At 44.0% G+C, this 25,906-nt stretch overlaps 1 protein-coding gene across 5 annotated transcripts in view; it reads left to right on the top strand.

Moving 5' to 3' along the window:
• zeb2a (zinc finger E-box binding homeobox 2a) overlaps positions 1 to 25,906 on the top strand; it is a 63,737-nt gene that overhangs the window by 11,105 nt on the left and 26,726 nt on the right. For 2 of the 5 annotated variants that reach the window (XM_042002389.1, XM_042002386.1), the window contains exons 2-4: positions 12,854 to 13,093; positions 13,284 to 13,340; positions 14,513 to 14,707. In XM_042002389.1, the coding sequence (XP_041858323.1) occupies positions 12,854 to 13,093; positions 13,284 to 13,340; positions 14,513 to 14,707 (492 nt within the window). Of the gene's footprint in view, positions 1 to 11,402; positions 11,496 to 12,853; positions 13,094 to 13,283; positions 13,341 to 14,512; positions 14,708 to 25,906 lie in introns of those variants that run through there. The other 3 variants (XM_042002388.1, XM_042002387.1, XM_042002390.1) reach the window with 3 other exon arrangements.

Here is a 25,906-nt window from a genome sequence, read left to right as displayed (position 1 = left end):
AGTTGTTCTAGGGTGATGTTCGGCACGGTGTCAAAAGTGGTTCCAGGGTGATGTTCGGCACGGTGTAAAAAGTTGTTCCAGGGTGTTGTTCAGCATGGTGTAAAAAGTAGTTCCAGGGTGATGTTCAGCCTGGTGTAGAAAGTAGTTCCAGGGTGATGTTCGACACAATGTAAAAAGTAGGTCCACGGTGATGTTCACCATGGTGTAAAAAGTAGTTCTACGGTGATGTTCAGCACGGTGTAAAAAGTAGTTCCAGGGTGATGTTCAGCCTGGTGTAGAAAGTTGTTCTAGGGTGATGTTCGGCACGGTGTCAAAAGTAGTTCCAGGGTGATGTTCGGCACGGTGTAAAAAGTTGTTCCATGGTGATGTTCACCATGGTGTAAAAAGTAGTTCCAGCGTGATGTTCAGCACGGTGTAGAAAGTTGTTCTAGGGTGATGTTCGGCACGGTTTAAAAAGTAGTTCCAGGGTGATGTTCGGCACGGTGTAAAAAGTAGTTCCAGTGTGATATTCGGCACGGTGGAAAAAGTAGTTCTAGGGTGATGTTCAGCCTGGTGTAAAAAGTAGTTCCAGGGTGATGTTTGGTATAGTGTAAAAAGTAGTTACACGTTTAAGTTTGGCATGGCGTAAAAAGGAGTTCCAGGGTGATGTTCAGCACGGTGTAAAAAGTAGTTCCAGGGTGATGTTCAGCCTGGTGTAGAAAGTTGTTCTAGGGTGATGTTCGGCACGGTCTCAAAAGTAGTTCCAGGGTGATGTTCGGCACGGTGTAAAAAGTAGTTCCAGGGTGTTGTTCAGCATGGTGTAAAAAGTAGTTCCAGGGTGATGTTCAGCCTGGTTGTAGAAAGTAGTTCCAGGGTGATCTTCGGCACGGTTAAAAAGTTGTTCTAGGGTGATGTTCGACACGATGTAAAAAGTAGTTCCACGGTGATGTTCACCATGGTGTAAAAAGTAGTTCCAGCGTGATGTTCAGCACGGTGTAGAAAGTTGTTCTAGGGTGATGTTCGGCACGGTGTCAAAAGTAGTTCCAGGGTGATGTTCGGCACGATGTAGAAAGTAGTTCCAGGGTGATCTTCGGCATGGTATAAAAAGTAGTTCCAGGGTGATGTTCAGCCTGGTGTAGAAAGTAGTCCCAGCGTGATGTTTGGCACGGTGCAAAAAGTAGTACCAGGGTGATGTTTGGCATGGTGGAAAAAGTAGTTCCAGGGTGATGTTCGGCACACTGTAAAAAGTAGTTCCAGGGTGATGTTAAGCACGGTGGAAAAAGTAGTTCCAGGGTGATGTTCGGCACGGTGTAAAAAGTTGTTCCAGGTTGATGTTCAGCCTAGTGTAAAAGGTAGTTCCAGGGTGATGTTCAGCCTGGTGTAAAAAGTAGTTCCAGGGTGATCTTCGGCATGGTGTAAAAAGTAGTTCCAGGGTGATGTTCAGCCTGGTGTAGAAAGTAGTTCCAGCGTGATGTTTGGCACGGTGTCAAAAGTAGTACCAGGGTGATGTTTGGCACGGTGGAAAAAGTAGTTCCAGGGTGATGTTCGGCACACTGTAAAAAGTAGTTCCAGGGTGATGTTAAGCATGGTGGAAAAAGTAGTTCCAGGGTGATGTTCGGCACGGTGTAAAAAGTTGTTCCAGGTTGATGTTCAGCCTAGTGTAAAAGGTAGTTCCAGGGTGATGTTCAGCCTGGTGTAAAAAGTAGTTCCAGGGTGATGTTTGGCACGGTGTAAAAAGTAGTTCCAGGTTGATGTTCAGCCTAGTGTAAAAAGTAGTTACAGGGTGATGTTCAGCCTGGTGTAAAAACTAGTTCCAGGGTGATGTTTGGTATAGTGTAAAAAGTAGTTACACGTTTACGTTTGGCATGGCGTAAAAAGGAGTTCCAGGGTGATGTTCAGCATGTTGTAGCATCTCTTCCTCTAACATGTCTGGAAATGTCTGGGAAGGGAGGAGACCAGTTGTCTGGATGGGAGCAGATGTTGCTCTAAAACCTCCATGTACTTTCCAACATTGATGGAGCTTCACAGATGTGGAAGCTGCCCACGCCATAGGCACTAATGCAGCCCCATCCCATCAGAGATGCAGCTTTTCACCTGTCCACTGATAACAAGCTGGATGCTCCCTCTCCTCTTTAGTCTGCAGGACACGCCGTCCATGCTTTCCACAAACTAGTTCACATCTTCATCCAGGTTTCCACTTTGCCTCAGAACATTTTAAATGAGCTTTGGTCCAGAGAAGCTGGTTCTGGATCCTGTCCTACATCTGGCTTCTTCTCTGCATGATGGAGCATTTGTGGGTTTCAGGGTGAACTGTGTTCACAGACAGTGGTTTCTGGAAGTCTTCCTGAGTCCATGCAGTGGTTTCCAGTAGAGAATCATGTCTGCTTTTAATGCAGAACATCACCAGCATCCAGCCTTGTCCCAGGCATACAGAGATTCCTCCTGATTCTCTTAATCTTCTGTTGATATTCTAAACTGTAGATGGAGGATCGTCAATGTCTGAGGAGCTCTGTCCATCTTTCCATTTGAGAGACTCTGCCTCTCTGAAATGCTCCTTTTATACCCAGTCATGTTACTGACCTGTTGCCAGGTAACCTGATTAGTTGTCCAATGCTCCTCCAGGTGTTTCTGGTTTGTACCAGGTACTTTTCCAGCCTTTTGTTACTCCTGTTCCAGCTTTTTCCAGACATGTTGTTGCATCAGATTCACTATCAGCTCATATTTCCATCTCATGGTGAAACGTCTCAATTTCATTCTCTGACATGTTGATGATCTGCTACTGGGAATAAATGATGATAAGGTTCTGGTTTACATTTCACACAGCTTGGACATCTGGACACACTTCTGTCAGAACTACCAGTGACTCATCTTTGTTGTTTGAGTTGTTGTCCTTCCAGACCAAGTCCCTGCCCCGTGATCTGAAGACAGAGTTCATGTCGCAAAGGGGACCAGTTCTGCTTCAGGTGTCCATGGTTTGGATGTTTCTGGAGTCAGAAACCTGTAATCTTATGCATCTGCAGACACCACCTTTTCCCTCACTCTGGAAAACCCAGACACATCTTTTTATCTGACCCCATGACCAACGGTCCCTGGACCAGAACTAGAACCTATTCACACCACATGGACCAGAACCAGTATCCGAACCAAATGCAGAACCAAAACCAAAGCCAGAATCAGGATCAGGTTTAGACCTCCAACATGGAGATGCTTACTTCCAGTTTGGTTCTGTTGAACTGGTATGAACAGGGGCTAGTTGCAGCACCACCTACAGGCCTGGTGTTAGTACTACAGAGTTTTCATCTCTAGAAAAACTACCTTCTGTACGAAAATTTTTTAAAAAACTAACACACTTTTGGTGTCTGTGTGGGCGTGGCCTAAGCCATGTTCTTCTTCTTGTGTTTGCGGTGTGGCCTGGCAATGAGACAGCAGGTAGAAACTCAGATAAAACGGTCAGATATGTTTCCTCTTTTTGTGTCGTCCTTGAGTTCCCTTTGCTGTAATCTGCTGACACGTTTGGTGGGTTGCACTGACCTCGCCGCCGCACTGCTGCTTCTCCTTCCACTTCTGAGAACACACACACCTTCCCGTGGTGCCCTCACACTCTTTTATTTCCTTTTCTTCTCTTACACTTCCTGTTCTGCAGCTCTAGTTCTCCACATCACTGTTTTCTGTTGTTGACTGAAAACTTTTAGGAAGCTGGACTCCCCATTATGCCCCGACGTGAAATGGATCAAACTGATGTGAAAAGGATCAAATGTTTGTGAACTGGATCAAACTGCTGTGAACTAGATCAAACTGATGTGTTGCTCTGTGTAGGTGGGAGTGTAGCTCAGCTGTGTGCAGGCGGCAGGTAGAGACATGACGTGACATAATTACATGTGTGAGTGTTCATCTGTGTATTTTACCCTTTGTATGTACTTTTGTTATATTCAATTTCTTATAGTATATAGAGCTATGTGGTCATTTATAGGCTTGTTTGTATTTTTATCCTTGTTCTTTATTTGTGTGGTTTTTATGCTTTTTTCTCTTTTTATTTACTGTACAGCACTTTAGTCAGCTGGTACATTGTTTTTAAAGTGCTTTAGAAATAAAATGGTATAGTATAGTATGGGTACCTCATAATGACATGACCTACTCTCAACTGTTCAGAATTCCGAGACAACTGGAATGCACCATTAGCTTGTTGGCCGTTGTCTGTTGGCTACTAGGTGTTAGCTTGATGTTTGCTAGGTGTTAGCTTGTTGATTGTGTGTTAGCTTCTAGGTGTTAGTTTGATGGTCGGTGTGTGTTGGCCTTTAGGTGTTAGCTAGTTGGTCGGTGTGTGGGCTCCTAGGTGTTAGCTTGATGGTTACCAGGTGTTAGCTTGTTAGACAGTGCGTTTTGGCATCTAGGTGTTAACTTGATGTTTGCTAGGTGTTAGCCCATTGGTTGGTGTGTGTTGGCCTCAAGGTATTAGCTAGTTGGTCGGTGTGTGTTGGCCTCTAGGTGATAGCTAGTTGGTCGGTGTGTGTTGGCTCCTAGGTGTTAGCTTGATGGTTGCTATGTGTTAGCTAGTTGGTTGGTGCGTGTTGGCTTGTAGGTGTTAGCTTGATGGTTGCTAGGTGATAGCTAGTTGGATGGTGTGTGTTGGCTTCTAGGTGTTAGCTTGATGTTTGCTAGGTGTTAGCTTGTTGGTCAGTGCGTGTTGGCTTGTAGGTGTTAGCTTGATGGTTGCTATGTGTTAGCTTGTTGGTGAGTGTGTGTTGGTTGCTGTTATCACTGAACATCTCCTTGTGGCCTGGACATCAACCTGCTCTGTCTGCCTCGTTGTTGTCGGCGTTTACTGTCAGAAGCAGACTAGTGGTGTGGAGGTGGTGTCTGTGACCTGAGGAAGTGCTGACAGCTGTGTTTTTTTTTTTTTTTTTTTGTTCTTCTTCTGTTGCGCTGTGCCCGGTGCTGGTGTCCGGCTGCAGGTTGTGGTGGACAAAGGTCTTGTGAGTCAATTTTAAAGTGACTCCATCAGCAGTTTCACTTCTGCAAGTGGTTCCAGGAACCGATGAAAATACCTCTGAGTGTGAAGTGAAGCAATACCTGACACAGAGTGTGTGGCTGCAGCTTGTCACGCTGTCAGACGCTGGGTGATGAACACCTGGAAGTATGATTCAGTTCAGCTGTATCTGAAGTTTCCACACAAAGGAAATCTTTGGCGCTAAGTATGGCTCAGTGGGTAGAATGGTCGTCTTGTAGCCTGAGGATGGCCGGTTCGATCCACGGCCTGTCAAGCTCATGTCGAGGTGCCCCTGAGCAAGACACAGAACTCCAAATTACTCCTGATGGGTCGTGGTTAGCGCCTTGCATGGCAGCTTCCACCATCAGTGTGTGAATGTGATGTATGATGTAAAGCGTTATAAATACAGACCGTTTACCGTGACCATTTGAACAAAATGTTCTGATCCAAATGTTTAGTTCTTTTATCAAGTTCTACTGAGTAGGATTCATTTGGTATGTTGGCTCAGTGTTGACTCAGTCAGCTGTGTGTTGGCTGTGATCTGGCTGAGATCAACCCCCCCCACACACACACACACACACACACCCTGTGTCAGAGGATGGTGTAGAAATATCAATCCGAATTTTTACTGTGTGTGTGTCTGTGTGTTGGTGTGTCTGAACATGTCAACTGCAGAAAGACGCCAGACGTGTTCACACCTCTGACCTTCTTTGGAACACACACACACACACATGCGCGGTAGTTCTGGTATCAGCGTGTCGTCTTATCAGAGAGGAGCAGCCATGTTTTCTCCTGTTTGTCTAATCAAGCGGCGAGGTTGAGGTGAGGCTCCAACCGCCGCTCCACTGCTGATAGGGTACCCACAACCCTCACAGACCTCACTGAACCGAGTCGGACCTGGCCTGAACTGGGTCTGAAACAGGCTTGAACCGGACCTGACCCAAGCTTGAAGGTGGCTGGAACCTTTAGAATCCTGTTCTGGTTTCAGACCCATCTCCTGAACATCTCATAAAGTTTACTTTAACCCAGACTAACATGGCTGTGGGTGCCACGCGGCAGCGTCAGTTCCAACTGACCTGTTTTACAGTCTGCTGTCTGCAACCGCTGTCGCCATGGTGACAACACCTTTATACAAACTGATGTACAACAGGGACTGGAGCAGAAAGGGAGGAGTTTACACTGATCAGGGATGTTTACCTGTTGGACCAGTTGCACCGACCCGGCTGAACTGGTCCAGGTGAGTCAGCTGACTGAGCTGGTCTGAGGTCGGTGGTCTCTGGGTGGAGTTCAACCGACCTGCTGAGCTCAAGGTGCTGAGACCTGATTAAGACTGAACCAGTTCAAAGAGGAACTTTCTGTGGTCACACCTCCACACTGATAGCACACACATGCACGCACCTAAACACACACACATGTACCTAAAAACACAGACACACCTAAAGACACACACATACCTAAACACACTCTATTTTCATGCAGCCTCATTCTGTTCAGTCACTTTTGTTTAATTTCTCAGTCTGTTTCCATGGCAACAGGTGTGAGTGTATTTCTGTGTTTCCATGGCGACAGATGTGTGTTCTGTTGCTTGCTTAGGTCTTGGAGACAGCGGATCTTCCTGCAGGGGACAGCGTCCCAGGTGTAGGACAGGTCTAAGATGCTGTTGGAGGAGGGCAAACACGTAGTGTGTGCCGTAACATGGACACACTGGTGTAAATGGTGAGCAGAGATTTCAACTACAATAAAAGTCAAGAAAGTATGATGAGCACATCTTGCTCTAGGCTGGACCAGGTGATGGTCAAGGGGGGGAAGGGAAGAGAGACCACAGTGTAGTATGTCACCTGACCGTATGAAGCCACTTGAAAAGAAAAGAAAGAAAAAGAAGAAGAAGATTACTGTCATTCAAAACAGGACACCAGAGATGCAGAATGAAATGAAAAGTAAAAGTAAGCAACAATAGTTATAACACAGGAATTCATATAAATATAGTCCAAATGTTGAGTTAAAGTGCCAGTACCCAGTATTGCTTCAGGTTGCTAGGTGTTAGCGTGTTAGCACTTTAGCTTGTGTTTAAAGCAGTCTGACGGCCGCTGGATAAAAACTGTCCCAGAAGCTTCCAGTTCTGCTCGTCAGACTGGTACCATCTCCCTGAGGGCAGGACAGAAAACAGTCCATGGGAGGGAGGACTGGGGTCCTTGATGGTCTTCACCGCCCTGGTCAGGAAGGTCCTGAGGTGGGGGGCAGGTGACCCCAGTAACCCTCTCTTCCCTCTCAGTGACTTCTGGTCTGCCACAGGGAGATGCTGCTGGTAAACTCTCTATGGTGCCTCTGGAGAAGGTGGTGGAAACTGGTGGGCTAAGGTGCAAGCGCTGGTGGGCCTTTATGGCAGTAGAGGAGGTGAGCAGGGACCAGGTGAGGTTCTTGGCTACGTGAATTCCCAGGAACATAATGTGTGGGTCGATCTTCACAGCAGCACCACCTGGTCCACCTGGACTCCAGCAGTCTGACTACCGCTTAATGATGACGTCCATCTTGTTTGAATTCTTGCTTGTGTTGTTTTTACTCTCAAATGTAAGTCGCTTTGGATAAAACCGTCTGCTAAATGACTGTAGAATAGAATAGAATAAAAATGTAAATATGGCAGAATAAGCCAAAGTTTGACCTCCTGCCTACAGTGCCTCTCTTGGACCAGACAAAGCAGCAAACTCCGCCTGTAAAATGTGAAGCCTATGCAGAAGTGCAAAAATCTGAAGTTCCCCCCTCGTCCACTAGGGGCTCCAAAACAAAGTTAATCCCCATAGACTCCCATGTTAAAAAGACCAACTTCACAGCAGAAATAAACATGTTTAAAGCCTGGTACAAAAATCCATTTTAGGATTAAAAGCTTAAGTTTACCTTCATGACAACTGTGAGGGGGGTGAATTTCTTTCTAACTCATCTGTTTGGATGTTATTTAATCTTGAAATACTACATAATTAGGGGCGTGTCCTTTTGATTGGCAGGTACCCAATATCCATAGAAAGAAGGGAGAGTGCAGCACAAACACGGTTTTTAGCCGGCTAACAGCGCGCTAGCTACCGTTAGCTTAGGGTTAGCTCGGTTAGCTCTTAGCTACAGGCAGCTCGGAGTTTGATGGGTGTCAATCATCCACCCCCACCTTCACAGTCCCCTTCTCAGCTCCACCTCTTTGCCCATTTTTGGATTTTCCAGGAATGACGACACACGCGACGCTACCAAGATGACGACGGTGGGAACTGCCCAATGAGCTTCAGTTCAACTCTTTAGAACCCTACGGGTGATGTCACAGAGGCTCCGCCCATCTTTTATATACAGTCTAGGGACCAGTCCCGCCACCGGTTGTAGAGCAGAGGGCGGAGAACCCACCCCTGTGCAGAGCCGGCGTTCAAAGTAATGGTGTCAGACCCGTTGTTTCATCCCTACAGACTGAGGCCTGTTTGTCAAAAAGTCCAGGATCCAGTTCTTACAGGGGGTTCTTCAGTCCCAGTGGGCCCAGTTTGTAGATCAGATGCTGTGGGACCTGAAGGCTGAACTAAAATCCACAAACAGCATCCGGACCAGTTAGTTCTTGTTTTCCAGGTGACCCAGTACCAGGTGAAGTGGCATCCTCAGTGGACCGGTTTGAGCGGATTTTGGAGCTGGGACGATGGCTTCGTAGCAGGATGACTCCACCGCTTGATGCAGGACCATGTTAGGAAGATGCAGCCCATCATCTGGTCAGGACCCGAAGAATTTCCTGAGTTAATCCTCCTCAGGGTCTGGTGGACTGGGTTGAGACCCAGCACCTGCTTTTCCTGTTGGGGGGTGGCCTTCACTGCTGGTGTGTTGCTGAGTGCGTCAAACCGTCCAAAGTATTTATTGAGTTGGTTCAGGAAGTCTGTGTTGCTATTAGGACTGAGGTGTGATCTTATTGACCGCAACAGATTTAACCCTCTGCTAAAGTCTCATGGTTTTCCTGTGGTCCTGTAAGTGGTCTTGTATTTTGTGACCGTGGGCCCTTTTAGCTAGTCTGATTGCTCTATTCAGCCTCGCTCTTGCTGTTCATAGGACCGCAGCATCACCAGATTTAGAAGCAGCGTCTCTTGGTCTCAGCAGTCATCCGAGGTTTCGCTCTAACTGTGATGCATTTTGTGTATGTAGGCAGAAACAGTGGCAGCAAACGCCATCAGGTTCCCGGTGGCAGCGTCTCTGAACAAGGCCCAAGCCGTCCATTCAAAGCAGCTCCTTCTTGCCATACTCTCACCAGTTTTAAGGTGGGCCTAGTTCTGGTGAGCAGGGGTGGGTTAGTTGGAGTTAGCATGACTAAAATCTGGTCTGATGAACCTAGGTGGGGGCGAGGAGGAGCTTTGAATGCTGCTTTGATGTTGGTGTATACGTGATGAAGTGTGTTGGCTCCTCTGGTTACAAAATTCTCATGTTGGTAAAAATGAAAAAGAAGCTTCATGTTGGCCTGATTGAAATCATCAGCAGCAATAAATACTCCCTCAAGATATGGACTTTGCAGACCACTGATGGAGGGATAGAGGATGTCCACTTCCTGAACACTAAACATTTACTACTCACCTGTCGTATGTAGCAGAGTTGTTTTACTAAAGCAGTATCTGTCTCATGGACAGCTCAACTCACCTGCAGTAGTTTGCAGTTCAAAGTGATCGCTGCCAAAAAGAGAGCTCCATGGAAAAATGCCGCTGGTAAGAGCTGGAAAACCAGAATGTGGAAAAGCTGAACGCAGGTGGTGGAAAACAAAGCTGCAGGTTCACTATGAGATCTGTAAAGAGAGACTGAGGATTTCTAACCTGGAGCTGAGAAATTCAGACCATCTTTCTTTCTGACATCGTTGCTAAGAACAGCAGTAAAACTCCAGCCTTGTTTACTGTTAACAGGCTAACTGATCCTCCTGGTCAGTAACCCAGAACTTCTATCCAACCGGGCCTGGAAGGAGTTTGCTTCTTTCTTTACTGACTACATCCAGAAAACCAGGCAGTCAGTCAGTGCTTCCATGCCAGGGGGAGGACATACGTCCCTGTGTCCACTCAGAGACACGAACACCAGGCGGTGATCCGCATCACCCCCAAAATCTAATCACCATCATCTTTATTCCATCTCTGACATTTCCTGAAAATCTAACTAAAATCTGTCCTCACCTTTACGACAAATGTACCTATACGCCGCCAAAAGCTTTACCTCCGTCTTCGTGGTTATAAATAAAAAGTGAGAAAATGTCCACGCTGTAACACAGTGGAAGGGATCAGAGTGATGTCCATTTATATTGTCCGATTAATTAATATCGTATATTTAATGAATTTACACATTTGCAATGTCAGAGTTTTTTGCCAGCATTTCCTGGGTTGAGTTACTATTACTATTACTATATACCAGGGCTATTCAATTCGGTCCTACGAGGGCCGCAATCCAGCAGGTTTTCCATGTATCCCTGCTTCAACACACCTGACTCAAATTAATTAGTCATTGTTCAGAACTTGATTGGTTGTTAGATCCATTTAATTTGAGTCAGGTGTGTTGAAGCAGGGCTACATGGAAAACCTGCTGGGTTGCGGCCCTCGTAGGACCGAATTGAATAGCCCTGCTATATACTATTAAAAGTTTGATTTGAATAAATCAGCATGAAGAGCTCATTCATGCAAATCCCTGAGAAGTGTCTTGCAGGCTGCAGAGCTGCTGGGAATCAGTAATCCCAGCCATGCTGCAGATGTCCAGGGATCAGGAGCTTTTACTACAATGTTTTCCTAGTAATTGTTATTATTTGTGGATGGAGCTGCTTTCAGGAAGCAGCTCATGTATCAGTATTATGATCATCATCTGATGTTGTCCAGTCACAGGACTCAATATCCACGTGTCCCACCTGCCTCTGCTCTCTGGGATGAATCACATCCAGCTGCTAGGCAACGACCTCCTTTCCATGCCCCCCCCCCACCCCTTCACCCCACTGGCTGTTGCTCAGGTGATCTACTAGGAGGAAGGGGAGGGGAGGAGGTAGTGAGGCAGACAAAGCAGCTGCTTCATCTCAGTACCTCGCAGGGAGCAGTGGGATGTGGACGCAGCACCTGGACGAGGAAGGACATCTGATGTGGACTTTACAGGCGGACACCCGGGAAGCGTGTGGGTTTGAACACGTCTTCACGGACAACAATGACATTTGTTGTGACTACAGATGACTGAGGAGCGGAGCGCTGTGATTGGCTGAAGGTTTGAGGATGACTGGGATTTACATGAAGCTCAATCTTCCTCCAATCAGCTGGAAACTGTGGATTATTGATAAATTATGTTCTGGAGGAGTTTGATGTGTCCAGGTCACATGACCACAGACCGTAAACAGGAAACAAAGTGAGTTTATTCTTCGGTTTGGGAGAAATATTTTAGGAGGAGGATGAAGAGGATGAAGATGATGCCGAGGAGGAGGAAGAAGAGGAGATCCTCCTGTGACGTCTCTCTTTTGTCCTGGACTGAATGGATACAAAGACGTTCGCGACGTCTCTGCACCGAAATGCTGCAGGTGTGTGTTGGAACAAAATGGTGGACGCCGCCCGTGTTGCCCCCAGTGACATCTGCCACTCTGCTGGAGTCATGTGACCCGCAGACAAGCAGCACCATGAATAGCTTTTGTTTAGGAGGTCAATAATCGTGTGTGTGTGTGTGTGTGTGTGTGTGTGTGTATGTAAAAGAACACAGAATATAGAAAAAGCTGATCTGGATCAGGTCCTGGATTGGGTTCTTGATCTGGTTCTGGTCCAGATGCTGGGCTGGATGCTGGTCCAGGGAGACTCCCATGAATCAGGGTTAAGTGAAAGTTAGTATGGATCATCGTGTGGTTCACTTCCAACCAGCTAGTTATGTAGTCAGACTACTTAACTAGTCTGACTGAATGGCTAAATCTGACCACATAACTAGTTTTTCCAAATAACTAGTGTGACTGCATAACTAATTATTAGTTATCAGATTAATGATGTAGTCGGACTTGTTAAATAATCAGACTACATAACTAGTCTGACCGATACCTAACCAGACCAAATAATTGATCTGATTACAACAGCTTAGTTGTACCCAAGTTACCCTGAAGTTACCTGGATAAGAGGAAATCCAGTTTCCTGGTTCAGGCCTCTGGATCAGCAGCAGATCATCGTTGTTGTTTTCGTGATGAGCTTGAATGCAGCGCGAGTGATGCATGCTTGCTGTTTCCTGTGCTCTGATTGGCTGCTGACAGCGGTGAATGAATGCAGCAGCTCACATTTTCTTAGACAGAAGCACTGACAGTAGAGTTGTGGGGGCGGAGTCACATTACATCCACCTCCGACCACCCAGTGAGCACTGGGTTTTCCTGTGTTTGATCCGTGGGGGTTTCACCATCTGAACTGGTCACACCTCTTATTAAAGCCTGACCCCCCCCCCGTCTTGGTATTGAGCCCAGGTCAGCAGATTTCAGCCCGACCCACCGTAGCCCCCCTTTTCATTTGCACCTGTTGTGCAGTTGTCCGGGAAGTGAGCGATGCCCCGACTGCAGACAAAGATCATATTATGAATAGACTAATCTCCATGTAGGTGGGGGGTGGGGGGGCTCTCCCTGCCGCCTCCTGTGGGAGCGCTTGGTCTGCAGATAAAATCTGCAGCAGGAGACCAGATAACACAATCTGAGACAGAATGAGACTGAAATTCGGCTCTTTTCTGGCTGAACGCAGGCTTGCCGGCTGTTCCCATGATGTCATCATACCCCCAGCTACTCCCACCTTCACCTCCACATCGACACATGACCGACTGTGTCAAATTGCAGCTGATACAAAATGTTGTCATGACAACCAACAACAGTCTGCTCTGTTTGCTAAGCTAACTGCTAGCCTGTGTGTGTCTCTATTTCAGTCCTGAACTATGACAACGTGGTGGAGACGACCTCAGAAACCGATGCGGAAGACACCTTCACTAACAGTGCAGCAGCAGGAGGAGGAGCAGAGGATGAAGAAGCAGGCAGCCCGGTGGGCGTTCCCGATCTGGAGGTGTCGCCCCGGGTCGGCCACGCACCAATGTCCCACAAGGACCAGGAGGACTCGGAGGGCCAGGAGGAGGCACAAAGCTGGAGGCTGGAGGACGCTGAAGGTCTGGGTGGGTGTCCCTGATGGGAAACAAAAATTCATGTGTCCAACAAGAAGTGAACACTTTTTATCATCCACATTAAGACTGACTGTGCTAATCTGTTGTCAGGGCAACAACTCATCTTATTTAGGATTAAATTCTTTTATTGATTGGGGCAGGAGGATAAATGTGTGGTCTGTGTGTGTGTGTGTGTGGACAGATGTCCGGCGGGATGAGTTTGATGTTCATGGTCCAGAGGCAGCAGGAGACGGTGCAGGTAAGATCAACATCAAATCAAATCAAATTTTATTTATAAAGCCCTTTTCATGCACATACACAAAGTGCTGTACGTAATAGAAACAAATTCTGCATATTAAAAATATAATTTAAATTCTTCGCACACAAGTTTATAACGAGAAATTAACACACACCTCATAGTGTCTCTTTCACACACACACACACAAACACACACACACATAAACAAAGCCCATGTAGCCTCCCCCCACCGGCCAGACCCCGTTCTGTAGCAGCATGACCTTCCCCGGCTACCGTCTCTGAACTGGATGACGTATAAAACACCAGCAGAATGAAAATATCTGGTTGATGCTGCTGCCAGGAAACGGGACCTTAGGATCCAGTCCCACTGGAAGCCAGCCCACCATGACCACAGAGGGAGCCACCACAGGACCCACACAGACCAGGGCAGACCGGGGTCCACACCACAGCCCCCAGACAAGGGCAGTTACCATGGCAACAACCCTGCAGACAGAGCAGGCAGAGCTACCGGTGTGAAGGATCTCCAGGAAGAAACACTGGAGTTAAACAGTAGAAACAAGATTAAATAAACTTAGAAACAGCAAGAACCGATAAGACCTACAAGAATAAAAATAGAGATAAAGGACTTCAGGATAAAATAAAATTAAATAAAATTAAATAAAATAAAATGAAATAAAGGGGTTCATAAAAACTGTACGGAGCCACATAAACAAGTGGAAATTTAATAGAAATAAATAAATTAAATAAGTAAAGTATAGTCTCTGCAGCCTGAGGTTCTCTGGCAGGCTGGTCCAGTCCAGGCCCGTAGTAGTGGACCGAGGCCTCACCAGTCCTGGTTCTGACTTTAGGGAACAACCAAGAGGCTGGTACCAAAGGACCTCAGGGTCTGCGAGGGCTCATAATTTAAAAGGTCAGATAAATGAGAAGGTCCAAGACCATGAAGACATTTATAAACCAGTAAAAGAAGCTTAAAATCATCCTGAAACGCACGGAGAGCCGATGCAGTGATTTTAGACCTGGTGGTCCTCGTCAGGACTCTGCTGCTGAGTTGTGGAGTAGCTGCAGGTTAGAGACCAGAGAGTAGGCGTTACAGTCATCTGTTCTACTAGAAATAAAAGCATCAGCACCTCACTGCTCAATTCTCGTGCTGAACTTAATGTTTCCTGTAATCAGTGAGACCTCTGGACGGCTTGTCAGAGCTGGACGAGTATTTGCTGAAACAAAAACTGGAGGAAAACAACGGTCACCCAGCAATGATCGCTGAGTACCTGCAGCGTAACGACACCGCCATCATTTACCCAGAGGCCCCAGAGGAGTTGACACAACTGAGCATGCCTGAGGCTTTGGGTCAGGACAAGAGCGAGCATGGTGAGGACAAATAACAACATGACAACCACAGCGTGACCACAACAACATGACGACCACAACATGACCACCACAACACGACGACCACAACATGACCACCACAACATGACCACAACAACACGACAACCACAACATGACCACAACAACACAACGACCACAACAACACGACCACCACAGCATGACCACAACAACACAACGACCACAACAACACTAAGGGACCACAACATGACCACAGCAACACGACAACTACAGCATGACCACAACAACACGACGACCACAACATGACCACCACAACACGACGACCACAACATGACCATCACAACATGACCACCACAACACGACGACCACAACATTACCACAACAACACAACGACCACAACATGACCACAACAACACGACAACCACAGCATGACCACAACAACACAACGACCACAACAACACTAAGGGACCACAACATGACCACAGCAACACGACAACTACAGCATGACCACAACAACACGACGACCACAACATGACCACCACAACACGACGACCACAACATGACCACCACAACACGACGACCACAATATGACCACAACAACACGACAACCACAGCATGACCACAACAACACAACGACCACAACAACACTAAGGGACCACAACATGACCACAACAACACGACAACTACAACATGACCACAACAACACGACGACCACAACATGACAACAACAACATGACCACCACAACATGACCACCACAACACGACGACCATAGCATGACCACAACAACACAACGACCACAACAAAACTAAGGGACCACAACATGACCACAACAACACGACAACTACAGCATGACCACAACAACACAACGACCACAACAACACTAAGGGACCACAACATGACCACAACAACACGACGACCACAACATGACCACAACAACACAACGACCACAACAACACGACCACCACAGCATGACCACAACAACACAACGACCACAACAACACTAAGGGACCACAACATGACCACAGCAACACGACAACTACAGCATGACCACAACAACACGACGACCACAACATGACCACCACAACACGACCACCACAACATGACCACCACAACATGACCACCACAACACGACGACCACAACATTACCACAACAACACAACGACCACAACATGACCACAACAACACAACGACCACAACAACACTAAGGGACCACAACATGACCACAACAACACGACAACTACAACACGACCACAACAACACGACGACCACAACATGACAACAACAACATGACCACCACAACATGACCACCACAACACGACGACCATAGCATGACCACAACAACACAACGACCACAACAAAACTAAGGGACCACAACATGACCACAACAACACGACAACTACAGCATGACCACAACAACACGACGACCACAACATGACCACCACAACACGACGACTACAACATGACCACAACAACACTAGAGGACTACAGCATGACCACAAAAACACCACAACAACACTAGGGGACTACAACAATACGACGACCACAACATGACCACAAGGACCTTGGTCCTTTTAACTTGCTTTTACCCTCTGTGATGTGTGTGTGTTTGATGGGAAGGGGTGGGGGGTGGTCTTGCTGCTATTGGGTTGGGGTTCTGGGGGATTTTACTCTCTGTAAAGCACCTTGAGTTGCTATTTCTATGTATGAAAGGTGCTATATAAATAAAGTTTTGATTTGATTTGATGACCACAACAACACAACGACCAAAACATGACCACCACAACACGACAACCACAATATGACCACAACAACACAACGACCACAACAGCACTAAAGGACCACAATATGACCATAACAACATGACAACCACAGCGTGACCACAACAACACTAGGGGACCACAACAATACAACAACCACAACATGACCACAACAACACGATAACCACAGCATGACCACAACAACAAGACGACCACAACATGACCACAACAACATGACGACCACAGCTTGACCACAACGACACAACAACCACAGCATGATCACATAGCACGACGACCACAACAACACTAGGGGACTACAACAACATGACAACCACAGCGTGACCAGAACAACACAACGACCACAACAACACTAAGGGACCGCAACATGACAACAACAACACGACGACCACAACATGACCACCACAGCATGACACAGCATGACCACAACAACACAAAGACCACAACAAAACTGAGGGACCACAACATGACCACAACAACACGACAACTACAGCATGACCACAACAACACGACGACCACAACATGACCACAACAACACGATGACCAAAACATGACCACCACAACACAACGACTACAACATGACCACAACGACACGACAACCACAACATGACCACAACAACACGACAATCACAATTTGACCACAAAAATACGACAACCACAACAACACTAGGGGACTACAACAACACGACAACCACAGCATGACCACAACAACACGATGAACACAACATGACCACAACAACATGACAACCACAACAACACTAGGGGACTACAACAACACGACAACCACAACAACACTAGGGGGCGACAACCACAGCTTGACTACAACAACGCGACAACCACAGCTTGACCACAACAATACGACAACCACAACATGACCACAACAACCACAGCTTGACCACAACAACAAGACAACCACAGCTTGACCACAACGACATGACAACCACAGCATGATCACAACAGCACGACAACCACAGCTTGACCACAACAACACGACAACAACAGCTTGACCACAACGACACGACAACCACAACATGACCACAACACCACAACAACTACAGCATGACCACAACATGACAACCACATCGTGACCACAACAACAGCTACCGCCGGCAGTGGCTCAGGCAGTATGTAGATGCCAACAAGCAAACAGCAGCATGACAACAACATGAGAACAATGTGATGACAATATGACAACATGACAACTGAGGGGTATTCCACAAAGCTGGATTTAAGCCAGAGTTCTGGCTCATGTGAATGCCACTGGTTCAGGAACCCCGACCTCCACTGCCTCTGGTTGGCTAACAGTAAAACAGGGATCAGCTTAGCCCCGTCCATACAGGCCGAGGGTGTTTAAAGAGAGATGGAGAAAGAGAAAGCTGATCTAAAGAGATGGACGGAGAAAGATATAGATAGATAGCGACAGGGTTCCTTTCTGGTTACCATGGCTTGGCCTTTTATTAATGACCCTGCAGAGCGTGCACGCTTCATTCAAAGCTCATTCAGACCACCAGACCCACGGTTTTCAGGGGGAGGACCCCACCAGTAGCAGTGGTCTCTGACGTTGTCTTGGTATCTACAGAGCAACATATTTACAGCTCAACACGTTTAGAACACATATCTTCAAAGATACCTCCCACTCTGAGACATGTTCTGGTTCTTTATTTCCACCTGCTGCAGGTACGCTTTGCTGGTAAGATGCTGCTGCTGATGGAACAGTGCAGAGTTAATGTAGGTCACACACACACAATAATATATTCAGAAAATATGATGATGCATATTGATTATTGAGTTATTAATAAACTGAGCAGGGCCAGTACATCCGGAGACAATCAGCAGCTGTTTACTGTTTCCCTTGCGTCATTAACCACGGCTATGTAAGCCTGGCTTGGATTAGCTCAACTAGATGCAGCTGGAATGTGTTAGTGGAACGGCTTGAGCCTTAATTCAGAGCTGGTGTTAGTTCAAGCGAAGCTTTCCTGATACAGCCTGGCTTTCTGTAGCTATGTTGGTGGAATACTGCCCAGCTGACAATATGATGAAAACATGACAGCATGACATCATGAGAACAACAATATGACGTTAACAACACAACAACATAAAAACAAATGAATATCAATATGACGACATGACAAGAAAATTATGACAAAAACATGACAACAGCAGAATGAAGATAATATGATGAGAACATGACAAAAGAAGCATGATAACATAAAAATATAACAACATCAACATGACAAGAGATGACAGCAGCATGACAACATGACCAAAACAGCATGACAACAACATAACAATATGACATCAACGACAGATAAGAACAGAGGGATGTTGCACGAAACCAGAATAAAGAAATCCAGGATAATTAAGCAAGCCCAGCTTGACCTAGCTTGCGCGGCCTATCCTGGCTTAATTGATTGCACGTTTGCTGAGCCAGGATGAGAAGGTGCGGCTAGGTTAAGCCAGGTGAAGATAGTTGGGATAAGTGCGTGTGCACGGCTTACTGAAGCAGACCTCGCGATCGCTCACAGAATCACCGATGGGGAAATGGATAAAAGTCGCGCGTCCTACGTCACGGCCGCTGAACAACAGCTCCTGACGGAGTTCTCTGACGAAGTTAAGGATATTATAAGGAAAAAAGGCAAAACCAATGCCATAAGTAAAGAACGCGAGAGAGCCTGGCAGACAATAGCCGACCGGCTCAATGCGTAAGTAGTCAAAAACTGTACAATTAATAAACAGTGCTCCACTGGAACTGTCATAATTAGGCTACAATTAAAGGAGTTACTTTTCAAATCCACTAACTGTCGTATACTTTAAGAGTGACAAGCAGGTGCATGTTACTCAGGAAATGTAGAGTATGATTAGATGCAAACAATTATCCACAATGTGTCATTTAATCTATTTTCCTCATGTAACGTTTTTATCTATTTTATCTTTCTGTCCTTCATAAAGAACAAACCTGTCTGGCCATAAAAGGACCTGGCAGCAAGAAAAAATTAAATATAAGAACATTTTGCAGGCTGGTAAGTGACTCCAAAGTAGATAACCGTGAACAAATGAGGTGAATAACTGAGGTGTCTGCTGACATGTTCAATGTCTGTATGATTGTAGCAGTTAAAAAAAGGCCTATAGAACTGGCACAGGGGGCAGCCCACCAAGCCAGGATGTGACTCCAGCAGAGGAACTGGCCTCCATTTAAATAAAGGGAGGCCAGTGATGGAGGGGATCCAGGGAGGGACAATAACTGACTCTGTCCCAGCCACAGAAACTGTCCGCTTCATACAAGGTACACAAAGTACTGCAATTCTACTGCACATGGAACACAATCAAATATAATATAGTGTCTGACTTTGGATAACCTTGCAGTGTCTGGGAACACAATTACACTTTTGGAGCCACCAGAAGATGATCCGGTTAGTACAGTGTCTCGAAATCACAGGCTCGGTATGTTCTGTGAAATCTTAATCCGAGTCCTCTCGCTGCATGTATACGGCAGGGGGAAGGCACATCTGCAGCTGCAGAATGCACGTCTGCAGATGAGGAGACTGTGTCGGTGGAGTCCAGAAGGCTTGAGGCATGTCAGTTTTATGGGATTGGCCTGCTTATTTATTCCATGAAGGATATGAAGTCAGTGATGTGGTGCTAATAGAAAATGTGTAGCAGGACCCAGATGCTGCACAGTCTCCTAAGCGGCCTGGTAACATTGTGAGTATTGGCTAAAGTACATCTACGTTATGCACAAATCCTGCTGTGCTAACTGACATTTCCTTTACAGACTTCACAAACTGTCAGAACGCTTTATTCAGGGCACCTGGAGAGAGAGAGAGAGCTGGCAGATGTTAAAAGCTGACTCAAAAAGAGCAAGCTCCAAGGAATGGAGCTGGATCTTGAGATTAAACGCCGGACACTCAGAAAACTGGATCTGGAAATCCAGTAACCGAAAATCTGTATCTCTCAATGACATAGTCATCTCCAAAGGCCAGGGGATGTGAGCTGTCCCTGAAGACTCGTTCATGTCTGAATGCTCTTCTGAGGATGCGGGCTTCCTCGTCCAGCACATCCTCCGAAAAAGGGCAAGCCATTATGAAGAGGGAACAGGTGAAGGGGAGTTGGACCTGAATATTCTACATTGCCCTCGTCACGGATTTCTTTGAATGCACCTTTGTAACCTCATCAGCTGTGTTTTGTAATCTCAATTAATGCAATAAAACACATATTTATAAAACCTCTGACAGCAATTTGACGAGCAGTCTTCATTAGCATAGCAATATAACACTTGGCCTGAGTAATAAAACTGCAACTCGAATCCATATAAAAAGGCTGTTGCGATTACGAACAGATTTGGATGTACAGTGACTGTATATGTAATATTTTAATACTGGATGATTAAAATGATGCGCCATACTTAGGAAGACCATGGACATGCTGTAAAACACATTAATTCCTCACAGAATTGACGTTGGACATGCAGGTGTCTTCCGGCAGTTAGCCTGGTCTGGAGCAAGCTAGCTGCAGCGGATAAATCACCACAGTAACTTAGCCGGGTTTAGTTTGAGCTGCTTTCATGCAACCGACTTAGGGCTAAATTCAGCCCAGATAACCAACATATCCCGGCTTAATCGCTTATCTTGGTTTCATGCAATACCCCTCAGCATAACAATATGATGAAAACAACTATTTGACAACATGATAAGAACAACATGACAGCAGTATGACAACAGCATGACAACAACATGACAACAGCATGACAGGAATATGACAACAACATGACAACAATATGACAACATGACAACAACATGACAAAAACTTAACAATATGACAACAATATGACAACATGACAACAAAATGACAAAATGACAACAATATGACAACATGACAATATGACAACAACATGACCACAGCATGACAATATGACAACAGCATGACAAAAACTCGACAATATGACAACAATATGACAACATGACAACAATATGACAACATGAGAACAACATGACAATATGACAAAAACATGACAACAATATGACAACAACATGACCACAATATGACAACATGACAACAACATGACAACAGCATGACAAAAACTTGACAATATGACAACAATATGACAACATGACAACAAAATGACAACAATATGAAAACATGACAATATGACAACAATATGACAACATGACAACAGCATGACAAAAACTTGACAATATGACAACATGACAATATGACAACAAAATGGCAACAACATGACAGCAATGTGACAAAAATATGACAACAACATGAAAACAATATGACAAATTGATAACAATATGACAAAATGGCAACAATATGACAACATGACAATATGACAACAACATGACCACAGCATGACAATATGACAACAGCATGACAAAAACTCGACAATATGACAACAATATGACAACATGACAACAATATGACAACATGAGAACAACATGACAATATGACAAAAACATGACAACAATATGACAACAACATGACCACAATATGACAACATGACAACAACATGACAACAGCATGACAAAAACTTGACAATATGACAACAACATGACAACATGACAACAACATGACAAAATGACAACAATATGAAAACATGACAATATGACAACAATATGACAACATGACAACAGCATGACAAAAACTTGACAATATGACAACATGACAATATGACAACAAAATGGCAACAACATGACAGCAATATGACAACAACATGAAAACAATATGACAAAATGATAACAATATGACAACATGACAATATGACCACAACATGACAACATGACAACAGCATGACAATATGATAACAATATGATGGCAACATGACAACAACATGACAGCAATATGACAACAATATGACAACAACATGACAGCAATATGACAACAATATGACAACAACATGACAACAATATGACAACATGACAACAACATGACAACAGCATGACAAAAACTTGACAATATGACAACAGTATGACAACAACATGACAACATGACAACAAAATGACAACAATATGACAACATGACAGTATGACAACAACATGACGACAGCATGACCATATGACAACAGCATGACAAAAACTCGACAATATGACAACAACATGACAGCAATATGACAACAACATGACAAAAACTTGACAATATCACAACAATATGACAACATGAGAACAACATGATAATATGACAACAACATGACAACAATATGACAACAACATGACAACAGCATGACAAAAACTTCACAATATGACAACAATATGACAACATGACAATATGACAACAACATGACCACAGCATGACAATATGACAACAACATGACAAAAACTCGACAATATGACGGCAATATGACAACAACATGACAGCAATATGACAACAATATGACAACAACATGACAAAAACTTGACAATATGACAACAATATGACAACATGACAACAACATGACAACAATATGACAACATGAGAACAACATGACAATATGAGAAAGACATGACAACAACATGACAACAATATGACAACAACATGACCACAATATGACAACATGACAACAACATGACAACAACATGACAACAGCATGACAAAAACTTGACAATATGACAACAATATGACAACATAACAACATGACAACAACATGACAAAATGACAACAATATGAAAACATGACAATATGACAACAACATGACAACAATATGACAACATGACAACAGCATGACAAAAAATTGACAATATGACAACAATATGACGGCAATATGACAACAACATGACAACAATATAACAACATGACAACAGCATAACAAAAACTTGACAATATGACAACATGACAACAACATGACAATATGACAACAACATGACAACGATATGACAGCATGACAACACATTAATTCCTCACAGAATTGACGTTGGACATGCAGGTGTCTTCCGGCAGTTAGCCTGGTCTGGAGCAGGCTAGCTGCAGCGGATAAATCACCACAGTAACTTAGCCGGGTTTAGTTTGAGCTGCTTTCATGCAACCGACTTAGGGCTAAATTCAGCCCGGATAACCAACATATCCCGGCTTAATCGCTTATCTTGGTTTCATGCAATACCCCTCAGCATAACAATATGATGAAAACAACTATTTGACAACATGATAAGAACAACATGACAGCAATATGACAACAGCATGACAACAACATGACAACAGCATGACAGGAATATGACAACAACATGACAACAATATGACAACATGACAACAACATGACAAAAACTTAACAATATGACAACAATATGACAACATGACAACAAAATGACAAAATGACAACAATATGACAACATGACAATATGACAACAACATGACCACAGCATGACAATATGACAACAGCATGACAAAAACTCGACAATATGACAACAATATGACAACATGACAACAATATGACAACATGAGAACAACATGACAATATGACAAAAACATGACAACAATATGACAACAACATGACCACAATATGACAACATGACAACAACATGACAACAGCATGACAAAAACTTGACAATATGACAACAATATGACAACATGACAACAAAATGACAACAATATGAAAACATGACAATATGACAACAATATGACAACATGACAACAGCATGACAAAAACTTGACAATATGACAACATGACAATATGACAACAAAATGGCAACAACATGACAGCAATGTGACAAAAATATGACAACAACATGAAAACAATATGACAAATTGATAACAATATGACAAAATGGCAACAATATGACAACATGACAATATGACAACAACATGACCACAGCATGACAATATGACAACAGCATGACAAAAACTCGACAATATGACAACAATATGACAACATGACAACAATATGACAACATGAGAACAACATGACAATATGACAAAAACATGACAACAATATGACAACAACATGACCACAATATGACAACATGACAACAACATGACAACAGCATGACAAAAACTTGACAATATGACAACAATATGACAACATGACAACATGACAACAACATGACAAAATGACAACAATATGAAAACATGACAATATGACAACAATATGACAACATGACAACAGCATGACAAAAACTTGACAATATGACAACATGACAATATGACAACAAAATGGCAACAACATGACAGCAATATGACAACAACATGAAAACAATATGACAAAATGATAACAATATGACAACATGACAATATGACCACAACATGACAACATGACAACAGCATGACAATATGATAACAATATGATGGCAACATGACAACAACATGACAGCAATATGACAACAATATGACAACAACATGACAGCAATATGACAACAATATGACAACAACATGACAACAATATGACAACATGACAACAACATGACAACAGCATGACAAAAACTTGACAATATGACAACAGTATGACAACAACATGACAACAATATGACAACATGACAACAAAATGACAACAATATGACAACATGACAGTATGACAACAACATGACGACAGCATGACCATATGACAACAGCATGACAAAAACTCGACAATATGACAACAACATGACAGCAATATGACAACAACATGACAAAAACTTGACAATATCACAACAATATGACAACATGAGAACAACATGATAATATGACAACAACATGACAACAACATGACAACAATATGACAACAACATGACAACAGCATGACAAAAACTTCACAATATGACAACAATATGACAACATGACAATATGACAACAACATGACCACAGCATGACAATATGACAACAACATGACAAAAACTCGACAATATGACGGCAATATGACAACAACATGACAGCAATATGACAACAATATGACAACAACATGACAAAAACTTGACAATATGACAACAATATGACAACATGACAACAACATGACAACAATATGACAACATGAGAACAACATGACAATATGAGAAAGACATGACAACAACATGACAACAATATGACAACAACATGACCACAATATGACAACATGACAACAACATGACAACAACATGACAACAGCATGACAAAAACTTGACAATATGACAACAATATGACAACATAACAACATGACAACAACATGACAAAATGACAACAATATGAAAACATGACAATATGACAACAACATGACAACAATATGACAACATGACAACAGCATGACAAAAAATTGACAATATGACAACAATATGACGGCAATATGACAACAACATGACAACAATATAACAACATGACAACAGCATAACAAAAACTTGACAATATGACAACATGACAACAACATGACAATATGACAACAACATGACAACGATATGACAGCATGACAACACATTAATTCCTCACAGAATTGACGTTGGACATGCAGGTGTCTTCCGGCAGTTAGCCTGGTCTGGAGCAGGCTAGCTGCAGCGGATAAATCACCACAGTAACTTAGCCGGGTTTAGTTTGAGCTGC

This window comes from Melanotaenia boesemani, chromosome 12, assembly GCF_017639745.1.
Source record: "Melanotaenia boesemani isolate fMelBoe1 chromosome 12, fMelBoe1.pri, whole genome shotgun sequence".
In the NCBI taxonomy this organism is placed as follows: Eukaryota; Metazoa; Chordata; class Actinopteri; order Atheriniformes; family Melanotaeniidae; genus Melanotaenia; species Melanotaenia boesemani.
The sequence above is the reverse complement of the archived record's forward strand: the minus strand, read 5'-3'. Positions and strand labels throughout refer to the sequence as shown.